General features: G+C 48.1%; 1 protein-coding gene across 1 annotated transcript in view; it reads left to right on the forward strand.

The window, feature by feature from the left end:
- The window catches only part of ATP2C2 (ATPase secretory pathway Ca2+ transporting 2), a 51,364-nt gene that overhangs the window by 20,784 nt on the left and 17,253 nt on the right, over window positions 1–13,327 (forward strand). The window contains exons 8-9 of the mRNA XM_073554863.1: window positions 1,395–1,544; window positions 11,405–11,473. Coding sequence (XP_073410964.1) covers window positions 1,395–1,544; window positions 11,405–11,473 — 219 coding nt within the window. The remainder of the gene's footprint in view (window positions 1–1,394; window positions 1,545–11,404; window positions 11,474–13,327) is intronic.

Genomic DNA, 13,327 nt, shown 5'->3' on the forward strand with positions numbered 1-13,327 from the left:
GGACGGGGACAGCTCAGGAGGAGCCGGAGAGCTCCAGAGGACGGGGACAGCTCAGGAGGAGCCGGAGAGCTCCAGAGGACGGGGACAGCTCAGGAGGAGCCGGAGAGCTCCAGAGGACGGGGACAGCTCAGGAGGAGCCGGAGAGCTCCAGAGGACGGGGACAGCTCAGGAGGAGCCGGAGAGCTCCAGAGGACGGGGACAGCTCAGGAGGAGCCGGAGAGCTCCAGAGGACGGGGACAGCTCAGGAGGAGCCGGAGAGCTCCAGAGGACGGGGACAGCTCAGGAGGAGCCGGAGAGCTCCAGAGGACGGGGACAGCTCAGGAGGAGCCGGAGAGCTCCAGAGGACGGGGACAGCTCAGGAGGAGCCGGAGAGCTCCAGAGGACGGGGACAGCTCAGGAGGAGCCGGAGAGCTCCAGAGGACGGGGACAGCTCAGGAGGAGCCGGAGAGCTCCAGAGGACAGGGGACAGCTCAGGAGGAGCCGGAGAGCTCCAGAGGACAGGGGGCAGCTCAAGAGGAGCGGGAGAGCTCCAGAGGACAGGGGGCAGCTCAAGAGGAGCGGGAGAGCTCCAGAGGACAGGGGGCAGCTCAAGAGGAGTGGGAGAGCTCCAGAGGACAGGGGGCAGCTCAAGAGGAGTGGGAGAGCTGCAGAGGACGGGGGGGCAGCTCGGAAGAAGCTGGAGAGCTCCAGAGGAGGGGGGGGTATAGATTGGGAGAAGCTGGAGAGGCTGGGGGGGGGGAGGTGGGGTGGTAGCTCAGGAGGAGCGAGAGAGCTGCAGAGGACGGGGCACCTAGTGAGGAGTCCTGTGATCATATATGGAGGTGTATATAAAGCCACTGACGCCATCACAAGACTCATCAGATCTTTATCTCATTATTACATGGTGTCCTGTTAGCCCGGGACGTTGTATTACAGTACAGGACATTATATTTTTTCTGATTGGCCCAATGATCCCAACCCCAGAGTTCTGTAATGGTTGCCTGTTCTGGCCGCCACGTTCAGGACGCACGTGGTCAAGGTCATGGCTGTTTGCGTCCGCCCGAGTCTCGGTGCCACATGAAGGTATTTGTAGCCGTCCCTCCCCCCGTGTCAATAAGGGAAAGCAAATAATAGAACATAAATTGAGTTTTACCTGCAGTGTGAGCGGAGAGCGGAAGCTCCCGGACTGTCGCCATCTGCCCTCTCCCCGCAGCGCTGGTTTGCTGAAGTCAGGACATCCTAGCGGTTATCAGCACCTCAGTCCCCAATCATCATAATAAACTGTACAGAATCCGACCTCATAATCCTGATCAGAACTGCAGCCTTGTGGAATGGGGGGGACTACAAAGCCCACAATAACCCGACCTGCGACCCCCCCATGCTGCAGACTTTTAACACTTCCTTTCTCTCATCAGACGACTGATCTTCTAGTGGATGAATCCAGTTTTACTGGCGAGACAGAACCATGCAGCAAAACGCACGGATCCGTGGACGTAGCGAGCGGCCTCAGCACCCTGAGCAACATCGTCTTCATGGGCACGCTGGTCCGATACGGGAAAGGGAAGGTAAGAGTGTCATGAAATGGGGTTTGAGGTTGCCCCCTAGTTGTCAGGGATTTATTATATCCCACTTTGTAGTTCCGATTTCAGAACTTGCTGCTCTCTGGCGCCCCCCCCTTACCCTCAGGTCAGTCTGGGAACTACACCTAGGATAAGTAGTCACCAGAAAGGCTGCCTTGCCGTGTACTGGCTATTGGGCCCTCTCCAGTGAGGGTGGTATGTATGTCCCCAGACCCAGGGCGGGTAACACACACACAAAACCTCCTTTCCCTTCACTGCCAGACTCTCCCAAATCCCCACAACATTTTGCTGCGATCAGCTCCTCATTCTAGAGTAAAATCAATATTGGGTCAGGAGCCAACCCAAATGGTAGCGTAAATTTAGCACGGAGGACGTGACTGTACGTTACAGAGCAAGGAAAACGAAACTAGTAAATTTTTACAGATTTACTCCAGAAAATATAGGCAGTGTTTACAAAAATATAAAAGATGTTACAAACGACACAAGATACAGTATATACAAATAATTAGAAAATAACATGGATTAAAATATGAAACTTACAGATCTCAGTCAATGGCATGCCATGTGGAGGAGGGGGCAGGGGCACCTTCCCCAAGGGAAAATGGTCTATCCGCACAGCTTCCTAGCTGGCACCCCGGGCAAATGACACCGCTTTGTCTGGGTCTACGAGCTTTATACCTTTTGCCCAAAACTAAGGGTCTTCTGTTATGATTCGGTCACCGAGGAGGATTACTGGGGAATTGGCTAAGCAACCAGGAAACCAGAAAGGTTGGCAACTGAGCGGATTGCAGACCCCTAAACCTGACAACACAACTAGCATTAGCCGTGGGATGTGCCTATGATGCCCTAGACGCCTCGACACAACCAAAGAGTTAACTAAGCCTAAAGCAAGAAAAGGGAAAGCTAAACTGCCCCGGAGTAGAACCCCAAAGGAATAGATAGCCCCCAAAAATATATTGCTGGTGAGACAAGAAGAGGCACAAACACAGGCAGAAAATAGAGTAAGCAAATGATGGGGCCCACACTGTCTAGACAGGATAGGAAAGGAAAGACAATGTCTGCAATCACGCAAAAACCCTAAAAAATCCAACATGTCTGATAAACAAAAAAAACACTGAGGTCTCACGACCTCTCCCCCACTAGATCAGCATTCTGGTGTGAACTGGAAGCAAAACAAAAGATACTGATATAACAGGGAATTAGCAATACTGAACAGAATGACATAAGCTGTGACATATGAGCGGGGTCCAGCACAAATCCCAGCATGGAATAATGCTGAACCCACACAGCAAAGCAGAAAGCAGAGAAAGGCAAAAGATTCCAGCAAAGAAATAACTTATCTGAAAGATGCAAGACCAAGGAGGGGAAAAAGCAGACTTCTCGATTCACAGGAAGACAAACAAATCACCAGCAGCAACTGAAGTAAGCTTACTCACTTAAATCCTCCCAGTCTGTAACCCCTGACTTCCAATCATCGTCTTCAGGTGATAGATTTCCATCAACACGGCCAGCTCCAGTACCCACAGCGACCACCAGAGGGAGCCCCGACTCAGAAGTCAGATAAAGAGAGTTCACAACAGTCTTCACCCTGGTTACGCCCCTTTTAGAAAGTTATTAAGAAACTACTATTTGTCATAACTCTGGGTGGAAACCTCGCAAATGAGACGACAGGGTTATTTTTCTTAGTGCAAAATTACCTTTCTTTTGACACCAAACATGGCATATCTATGTATCACTGGGAGACAGGTACCCGTTTCTTAGATTCTGGTGAGCGTGGAGAATAGCTTTAATGATGTAGATCTCAAAAAATATAAGATTCCTGCTTCAACGATTATTCTGTGTTATTATATTCGTGTTTGAATAGACAAAGGAAAATGTGCTTCTAACCTTGTACTTCCGGCTTGAGCTGGTCATACCAGGGTCTCACGTTACACAAAGCTGGAGTAGCTAGAGTGAGAGGGTGAAGAGAGTGCAGCTGCGAGAAGAGAGTGCAGCATGAGGGGTTCAGTGTTAACTGCACAACCTAATGGGGGATGGGGCAGCATGTCAAACCCAGTAGATGCAGCGGAAAGTCCTGGAGGGGTAATCGAAACCATGGAAAATGGTTCATAATTTCCTGACAAAGAGGCAACCACACTACCCCTTCACCAGAGATCAGCGGTGACATCACTGAGAATGCCTCCTATCCATCACCAGAGATCAGCAGTGACATCACTGAGAATGTCTCCTATCCATCATCAGAGATCAGAGGTGACATCACTGAGAATATCTCCTATCCATCACCAGAGATCAGAGGTGACATCACTGAGAATGCCTCCTCTCCATCACTAGAGATCAGCAGTGACATCACTGAGAATGTCTCCTATCCATCACCAGAGATCAGAGGTGACATCACTGAGAATGTCTCCTATCCATCACCAGAGATCAGAGGTGACATCACTGAGAATGTCTCCTATCCATCACTAGAGATCAGAGGTGACATCACTGAGAATGCCTCCTATCCATCACCAGAGATCAGAGGTGACATCACTGAGAATGTCTCCTATCCATCACCAGAGATCAGAGGTGACATCACTGAGAATGTCTCCTATCCATCACTAGAGATCAGAGGTGACATCACTGAGAATGCCTCCTATCACTAGAGGTCAGCGGTGACATCACTGAGAATGTCTCCTCTCCATCACTAGAGATCAGCAGTGACATCACTGAGAATGTCTCCTATCCATCACCAGAGATCAGAGGTGACATCACTGAGAATGTCTCCTATCCATCACCAGAGATCAGAGGTGACATCACTGAGAATGTCTCCTATCCATCACTAGAGATCAGAGGTGACATCACTGAGAATGCCTCCTATCACTAGAGGTCAGCGGTGACATCACTGAGAATGCCTCCTATCCATCACTAGAGATCAGCGGTGACATCACTGAGAATGCCTCCTATCCATCACTAGAGATCAGAGGTGACATCACTGAGAATGCCTCCTATCCATCACTAGAGATCAGCGGTGACATCACTGAGAATGTCTCCTATCACTAGAGGTCAGCGGTGACATCACTGAGAATGCCTCCTATCCATCACTAGAGATCAGAGGTGACATCACTGAGAATGTCTCCTATCCATCACTAGAGATCAGCGGTGACATCAGAGAATGTCTCCTATCCATCACTAGAGATCAGCGGTGACATCAGAGAATGCCTCCTATCCATCACTAGAGATCAGCGGTGACATCACTGAGAATGCCTCCTATCCATCACTAGAGATCAGAGGTGACATCACTGAGAATGCCTCCTATCCATCACCAGAGATCAGAGGTGACATCACTGAGAATGCCTCCTATCCATCACTAGAGATCAGAGGTGACATCACTGAGAATGTCTCTTATCACTAGAGATCAGCGGTGACATCAGAGAATGCCTCCTATCCATCACTAGAGATCAGAGGTGACATCACTGAGAATGTCTCCTATCCATCACTAGAGATCAGAGGTGACATCACTGAGAATGTCTCCTATCCATCACCAGAGATCAGAGGTGACATCACTGAGAATGTCTCCTATCACTAGAGATCAGAGGTGACATCACTGAGAATGTCTCCTATCCATCACTAGAGATCAGAGGTGACATCACTGAGAATGCCTCCTATCCATCACTAGAGATCAGAGGTGACATCACTGAGAATGCCTCCTATCCATCACTAGAGATCAGAGGTGACATCACTGAGAATGTCTCCTATCACTAGAGATCAGCGGTGACATCACTGAGAATGCCTCCTATCCATCACTAGAGATCAGAGGTGACATCACTGAGAATGTCTCCTATCCATCACTAGAGATCAGAGGTGACATCACTGAGAATGCCTCCTATCCATCACTAGAGATCAGAGGTGACATCACTGAGAATGCCTCCTATCCATCACTAGAGATCAGAGGTGACATCACTGAGAATGTCTCCTATCACTAGAGATCAGCGGTGACATCACTGAGAATGCCTCCTATCCATCACTAGAGATCAGCGGTGACATCACTGAGAATGTCTCCTATCCATCACTAGAGATCAGAGGTGACATCACTGAGAATGCCTCCTATCCATCACTAGAGATCAGCGGTGACATCACTGAGAATGCCTCCTATCCATCACCAGAGATCAGAGGTGACATCACTGAGAATGTCTCCTATCCATCACCAGAGATCAGAGGTGACATCACTGAGAATGTCTCCTATCCATCACTAGAGATCAGAGGTGACATCACTGAGAATGCCTCCTATCACTAGAGGTCAGCGGTGACATCACTGAGAATGCCTCCTCTCCATCACTAGAGATCAGCAGTGACATCACTGAGAATGTCTCCTATCCATCACCAGAGATCAGAGGTGACATCACTGAGAATGTCTCCTATCCATCACCAGAGATCAGAGGTGACATCACTGAGAATGTCTCCTATCCATCACTAGAGATCAGAGGTGACATCACTGAGAATGCCTCCTATCCATCACCAGAGATCAGAGGTGACATCACTGAGAATGTCTCCTATCCATCACCAGAGATCAGAGGTGACATCACTGAGAATGTCTCCTATCCATCACTAGAGATCAGAGGTGACATCACTGAGAATGCCTCCTATCACTAGAGGTCAGCGGTGACATCACTGAGAATGTCTCCTCTCCATCACTAGAGATCAGCAGTGACATCACTGAGAATGTCTCCTATCCATCACCAGAGATCAGAGGTGACATCACTGAGAATGTCTCCTATCCATCACCAGAGATCAGAGGTGACATCACTGAGAATGTCTCCTATCCATCACTAGAGATCAGAGGTGACATCACTGAGAATGCCTCCTATCACTAGAGGTCAGCGGTGACATCACTGAGAATGCCTCCTATCCATCACTAGAGATCAGCGGTGACATCACTGAGAATGCCTCCTATCCATCACTAGAGATCAGAGGTGACATCACTGAGAATGCCTCCTATCCATCACTAGAGATCAGCGGTGACATCACTGAGAATGTCTCCTATCACTAGAGGTCAGCGGTGACATCACTGAGAATGCCTCCTATCCATCACTAGAGATCAGAGGTGACATCACTGAGAATGTCTCCTATCCATCACTAGAGATCAGCGGTGACATCAGAGAATGTCTCCTATCCATCACTAGAGATCAGCGGTGACATCAGAGAATGCCTCCTATCCATCACTAGAGATCAGCGGTGACATCACTGAGAATGCCTCCTATCCATCACTAGAGATCAGAGGTGACATCACTGAGAATGCCTCCTATCCATCACCAGAGATCAGAGGTGACATCACTGAGAATGCCTCCTATCCATCACTAGAGATCAGAGGTGACATCACTGAGAATGTCTCTTATCACTAGAGATCAGCGGTGACATCAGAGAATGCCTCCTATCCATCACTAGAGATCAGAGGTGACATCACTGAGAATGTCTCCTATCCATCACTAGAGATCAGAGGTGACATCACTGAGAATGTCTCCTATCCATCACCAGAGATCAGAGGTGACATCACTGAGAATGTCTCCTATCACTAGAGATCAGCGGTGACATCACTGAGAATGTCTCCTATCCATCACTAGAGATCAGAGGTGACATCACTGAGAATGTCTCCTATCCATCACTAGAGATCAGAGGTGACATCACTGAGAATGTCTCCTATCACTAGAGATCAGCGGTGACATCACTGAGAATGCCTCCTATCCATCACTAGAGATCAGAGGTGACATCACTGAGAATGTCTCCTATCCATCACTAGAGATCAGAGGTGACATCACTGAGAATGCCTCCTATCCATCACTAGAGATCAGAGGTGACATCACTGAGAATGCCTCCTATCCATCACTAGAGATCAGAGGTGACATCACTGAGAATGTCTCCTATCCATCACTAGAGATCAGAGGTGACATCACTGAGAATGTCTCCTATCACTAGAGATCAGAGGTGACATCACTGAGAATGTCTCCTATCCATCACTAGAGATCAGAGGTGACATCACTGAGAATGTCTCCTATCCATCACTAGAGATCAGAGGTGACATCACTGAGAATGCCTCCTATCCATCACTAGAGATCAGAGGTGACATCACTGAGAATGCCTCCTATCCATCACTAGAGATCAGAGGTGACATCACTGAGAATGTCTCCTATCACTAGAGATCAGCGGTGACATCACTGAGAATGTCTCCTATCCATCACTAGAGATCAGAGGTGACATCACTGAGAATGCCTCCTATCCATCACTAGAGATCAGCGGTGACATCACTGAGAATGTCTCCTATCCATCACTAGAGATCAGAGGTGACATCACTGAGAGTGCCTCCTATCCATCACCAGAGATCAGAGGTGACATCACTGAGAATGCCTCCTATCCATCACTAGAGATCAGAGGTGACATCACTGAGAATGCCTCCTATCCATCACTAGAGATCAGAGGTGACATCACTGAGAATGTCTCCTATCCATCACTAGAGATCAGCGGTGACATCACTGAGAATGCCTCCTATCCATCACTAGAGATCAGAGGTGACATCACTGAGAATGCCTCCTATCCATCACTAGAGATCAGAGGTGACATCACTGAGAATGCCTCCTATCCATCACTAGAGATCAGAGGTGACATCACTGAGAATGTCTCCTATCCATCACCAGAGATCAGAGGTGACATCACTGAGAATGCCTCCTATCCATCACTAGAGATCAGAGGTGACATCACTGAGAATGCCTCCTATCCATCACTAGAGATCAGCGGTGACATCACTGAGAATGCCTCCTATCCATCACTAGAGATCAGAGGTGACATCACTGAGAATGCCTCCTATCCATCACTAGAGATCAGAGGTGACATCACTGAGAATGCCTCCTATCCATCACTAGAGATCAGCGGTGACATCACTGAGAATGTCTCCTATCCATCACTAGAGATCAGAGGTGACATCACTGAGAATGCCTCCTATCCATCACTAGAGATCAGCGGTGACATCACTGAGAATGTCTCCTATCCATCACTAGAGATCAGAGGTGACATCACTGAGAATGCCTCCTATCCATCACTAGAGATCAGAGGTGACATCACTGAGAATGTCTCCTATCCATCACTAGAGATCAGCGGTGACATCACTGAGAATGCCTCCTATCCATCACTAGAGATCAGAGGTGACATCACTGAGAATGCCTCCTATCCATCACTAGAGATCAGAGGTGACATCACTGAGAATGCCTCCTATCCATCACTAGAGATCAGAGGTGACATCACTGAGAATGTCTCCTATCCATCACCAGAGATCAGAGGTGACATCACTGAGAATGCCTCCTATCCATCACTAGAGATCAGAGGTGACATCACTGAGAATGCCTCCTATCCATCACCAGAGGTGACATCACTGAGAATGTCTCCTATCCATCACTAGAGATCAGCGGTGACATCACTGAGAATGTCTCCTATCCATCACTAGAGATCAGAGGTGACATCACTGAGAATGCCTCCTATCCATCACTAGAGATCAGAGGTGACATCACTGAGAATGCCTCCTATCCATCTCCAGAGATCAGAGGTGACATCACTGAGAATGCCTCCTATCCATCACTAGAGATCAGCGGTGACATCACTGAGAATGCCTCCTATCCATCACTAGAGATCAGAGGTGACATCACTGAGAATGTCTCCTATCCATCACTAGAGATCAGCGGTGACATCACTGAGAATGTCTCCTATCCATCACTAGAGATCAGAGGTGACATCACTGAGAATGCCTCCTATCCATCACTAGAGATCAGCGGTGACATCACTGAGAATGTCTCCTATCCATCACTAGAGATCAGAGGTGACATCACTGAGAATGCCTCCTATCCATCACTAGAGATCAGCGGTGACATCACTGAGAATGTCTCCTATCCATCACTAGAGATCAGAGGTGACATCACTGAGAATGCCTCCTATCCATCACTAGAGATCAGAGGTGACATCACTGAGAATGCCTCCTATCCATCACTAGAGATCAGAGGTGACATCACTGAGAATGTCTCCTATCCATCACTAGAGATCAGAGGTGACATCACTGAGAATGCCTCCTATCCATCACCAGAGATCAGCGGTGACATCACTGAGAATGTCTCCTATCCATCACTAGAGATCAGAGGTGACATCACTGAGAATGTCTCCTATCCATCACCAGAGATCAGAGGTGACATCACTGAGAATGCCTCCTATCCATCACTAGAGATCAGAGGTGACATCACTGAGAATGTCTCCTATCCATCACCAGAGATCAGAGGTGACATCACTGAGAATGCCTCCTATCCATCACTAGAGATCAGAGGTGACATCACTGAGAATGTCTCCTATCCATCACCAGAGATCAGAGGTGACATCACTGAGAATGCCTCCTATCCATCACTAGAGATCAGAGGTGACATCACTGAGAATGCCTCCTATCCATCACCAGAGATCAGAGGTGACATCACTGAGAATGCCTCCTATCCTTCACCAGAGATCAGAGGTGACATCACTGAGAATGCCTCCTATCCATCACTAGAGATCAGAGGTGACATCACTGAGAATGCCTCCTATCCATCACTAGAGATCAGCGGTGACATCACTGAGAATGTCTCCTATCCATCACTAGAGATCAGAGGTGACATCACTGAGAATGTCTCCTATCCATCACTAGAGATCAGAGGTGACATCACTGAGAATGCCTCCTATCCATCACTAGAGATCAGAGGTGACATCACTGAGAATGCCTCCTATCCATCACTAGAGATCAGAGGTGACATCACTGAGAATGTCTCCTATCCATCACCAGAGATCAGAGGTGACATCACTGAGAATGCCTCCTATCCATCACTAGAGATCAGAGGTGACATCACTGAGAATGCCTCCTATCCATCACCAGAGATCAGAGGTGACATCACTGAGAATGCCTCCTATCCTTCACCAGAGATCAGAGGTGACATCACTGAGAATGCCTCCTATCCATCACTAGAGATCAGAGGTGACATCACTGAGAATGCCTCCTATCCATCACTAGAGATCAGCGGTGACATCACTGAGAATGTCTCCTATCCATCACTAGAGATCAGAGGTGACATCACTGAGAATGTCTCCTATCCATCACTAGAGATCAGAGGTGACATCACTGAGAATGCCTCCTATCCATCACTAGAGATCAGCGGTGACATCACTGAGAATGTCTCCTATCCATCACTAGAGATCAGAGGTGACATCACTGAGAATGCCTCCTATCCATCACCAGAGATCAGCGGTGACATCACTGAGAATGTCTCCTATCCATCACTAGAGATCAGAGGTGACATCACTGAGAATGTCTCCTATCCATCATTAGAGATCAGAGGTGACATCACTGAGAATGCCTCCTAGCCATCATTAGAGATCAGAGGTGACATCACTGAGAATGCCTCCTAGCCATCACCAGAGATCAGAGGTGACATCACTGAGAATGCCTCCTAGCCATCACCAGAGATCAGAGGTGACATCACTGAGAATGCCTCCTAGCCATCACTAGAGATCAGAGGTGACATCACTGAGAATGTCTCCTATCCATCATTAGAGATCAGAGGTGACATCACTGAGAATGTCTCCTATCCATCATTAGAGATCAGAGGTGACATCACTGAGAATGCCTCCTAGCCATCACCAGAGATCAGAGGTGACATCACTGAGAATGCCTCCTAGCCATCACCAGAGATCAGAGGTGACATCACTGAGAATGCCTCCTAGCCATCACTAGAGATCAGAGGTGACATCGTGGATATTAATGTCGGATCTTCGTAGATTTCTCACTTTTCTCATTTCTTGATCTTCCTTTTCAGGGAATCGTCATTTGTGTCGGGGAGAAGTCTCAGTTCGGTGAAGTGTTTAAGATGATGCAGGCGGAGGAGGTTTGTGCAGATTTTCTTGCTTCTTAATGCCTTTTAAGAATACAGGGATTCCTGAGATATGATGCAGGAACAGACAATCTCGCAGCAGAGCTTGTGCCGTAGTGTGGGGTATGTAGTGAACCGTTTGTGGCTGCACATAATGTTGCGCCTGTGCTGTAGGTGTCTCATGTATTGTTGTCCCCCTGTAGTACCTGACGTTCACCATGTATTGGGGAAGATGGTCGGGGTACACCTGGCTCCTCCAGGTTTCCTTATCTCGGGGTTCGATCATCCCGCTGTCTGGTTGCAGATAACACTGTAACAATGTTTTGCCTGATACAAGTCTCATCGTTTATTGTCGATGTCTCGTACTCTCCATTCTACCGTCCCGTCATTGTTCCAGGCTGACGGTCTGCTCAGTACATGGTAGATGTCAGGTACTACGAGGGACACATTGTTACCTACAGCGCAGTCACGCCATTATGTGCAGCCACAAGCTGCACACCACATACCCCCCCTTTCGGCACAAGCTCTGCGCCGTCTGTTCCTCCGGCTTCTCTGTAGTTATTACTGTTTTTATGTCTTTTAGTCAATAAATCTTGAGCGTATAATCTTTGTTTCTTGGAGGATCCTCTTCTTCTGTAGGTCTCTCTACAATCACGGTCCTCCGTGTTACTCTTTAGGGCATTTTATGATGTCATCTGATTATTGCACCCGTGACATCATCATTAACCCTTCACGTAGCAGCTGCCCCTCAGTGCTGCTAGTGATCAGTGTTGTGGGGGTTTATGTTCATCCTCTACTCCAGGATCCCGGGGGGACGTTCCTCCTTGTGAAGCCTGACATGCCGAGGTGAGGAGACTTTTATGCCGCAATGCTCCTCTGGGAAATATACAAATTGTCTCTTTAGAGAGGAAGAAACTAGAACTCCAGCGCCCCCTATTGGAAGTGGCAATGCTAAAAGTCAATATCAGCCCTCTAACGATAGGACTGCGGGTAAAAGCCAAAACCAAAATTTCAATTTGCAAACACTGAAATTAAGATTTTGGTTTTGGAGTTTATCCTATGATTTCTGCCTCTAGGGCATATGACCTGATGTAACAGCAGAATAGTGACTGCAGCTCTGGAGGTGACTGGAGGGTAAGACACGATGTAACAGCAGAATAGTGACTGCAGCTCTGGAGGTGACTGGAGGGTAAGACACAATGTAACAGCAGAATAGTGACTGCAGCTCTGGAGGTGACTGGAGGGTAAGACACAATGTAACAGCAGAATAGTGACTGCAGCTCTGGAGGTGACTGGAGGGTAAGACACAATGTAACAGCAGAATAGTGACTGCAGCTCTGGAGGTGACTGGAGGGTAAGACACAATGTAACAGCAGAATAGTGAGTGCAGCTCTGGAGGTGACTGGAGGATAAGACACGATGTAACAACAGAATAGTGACTGCAGCTCTGGAGGTGACTGGAGGATAAGACATGTAACAGGAGAATAGTGAGTGCAGCTGTGGAGGTGACTGGAGGATGAGACACAATGTAACAGCAGAATAGTGAGTGCAGCTCTGGAGGTGACTGGAGGATAAGACACGATGTAACAGCAGAATAGCGACTGCAGATCTGGAGGTGACTGGAGGATAAGACACGATGTAACAGCAGAATAGTGAGTGCAGCTCTGGAGGTGACTGGAGGATAAGACATGATGTAACAGGAGAATAGTGAGTGCAGCTGTGGAGGTGACTGGAGGATGAGACACAATGTAACAGAATAGTGAGTGCAGCTCTGGAGGTGACTGGAGGATAAGACATGATGTAACAGGAGAATAGTGAGTGCAGCTGTGGAGGTGACTGGATGATAAGACATGATGTAACAGGAGAACA

This window comes from Dendrobates tinctorius, unplaced genomic scaffold (genome assembly GCF_039654945.1).
Source record: "Dendrobates tinctorius isolate UK_male_01 unplaced genomic scaffold, ASM3965494v1 ptg000214l, whole genome shotgun sequence".
In the NCBI taxonomy this organism is placed as follows: domain Eukaryota; kingdom Metazoa; phylum Chordata; class Amphibia; order Anura; family Dendrobatidae; genus Dendrobates; species Dendrobates tinctorius.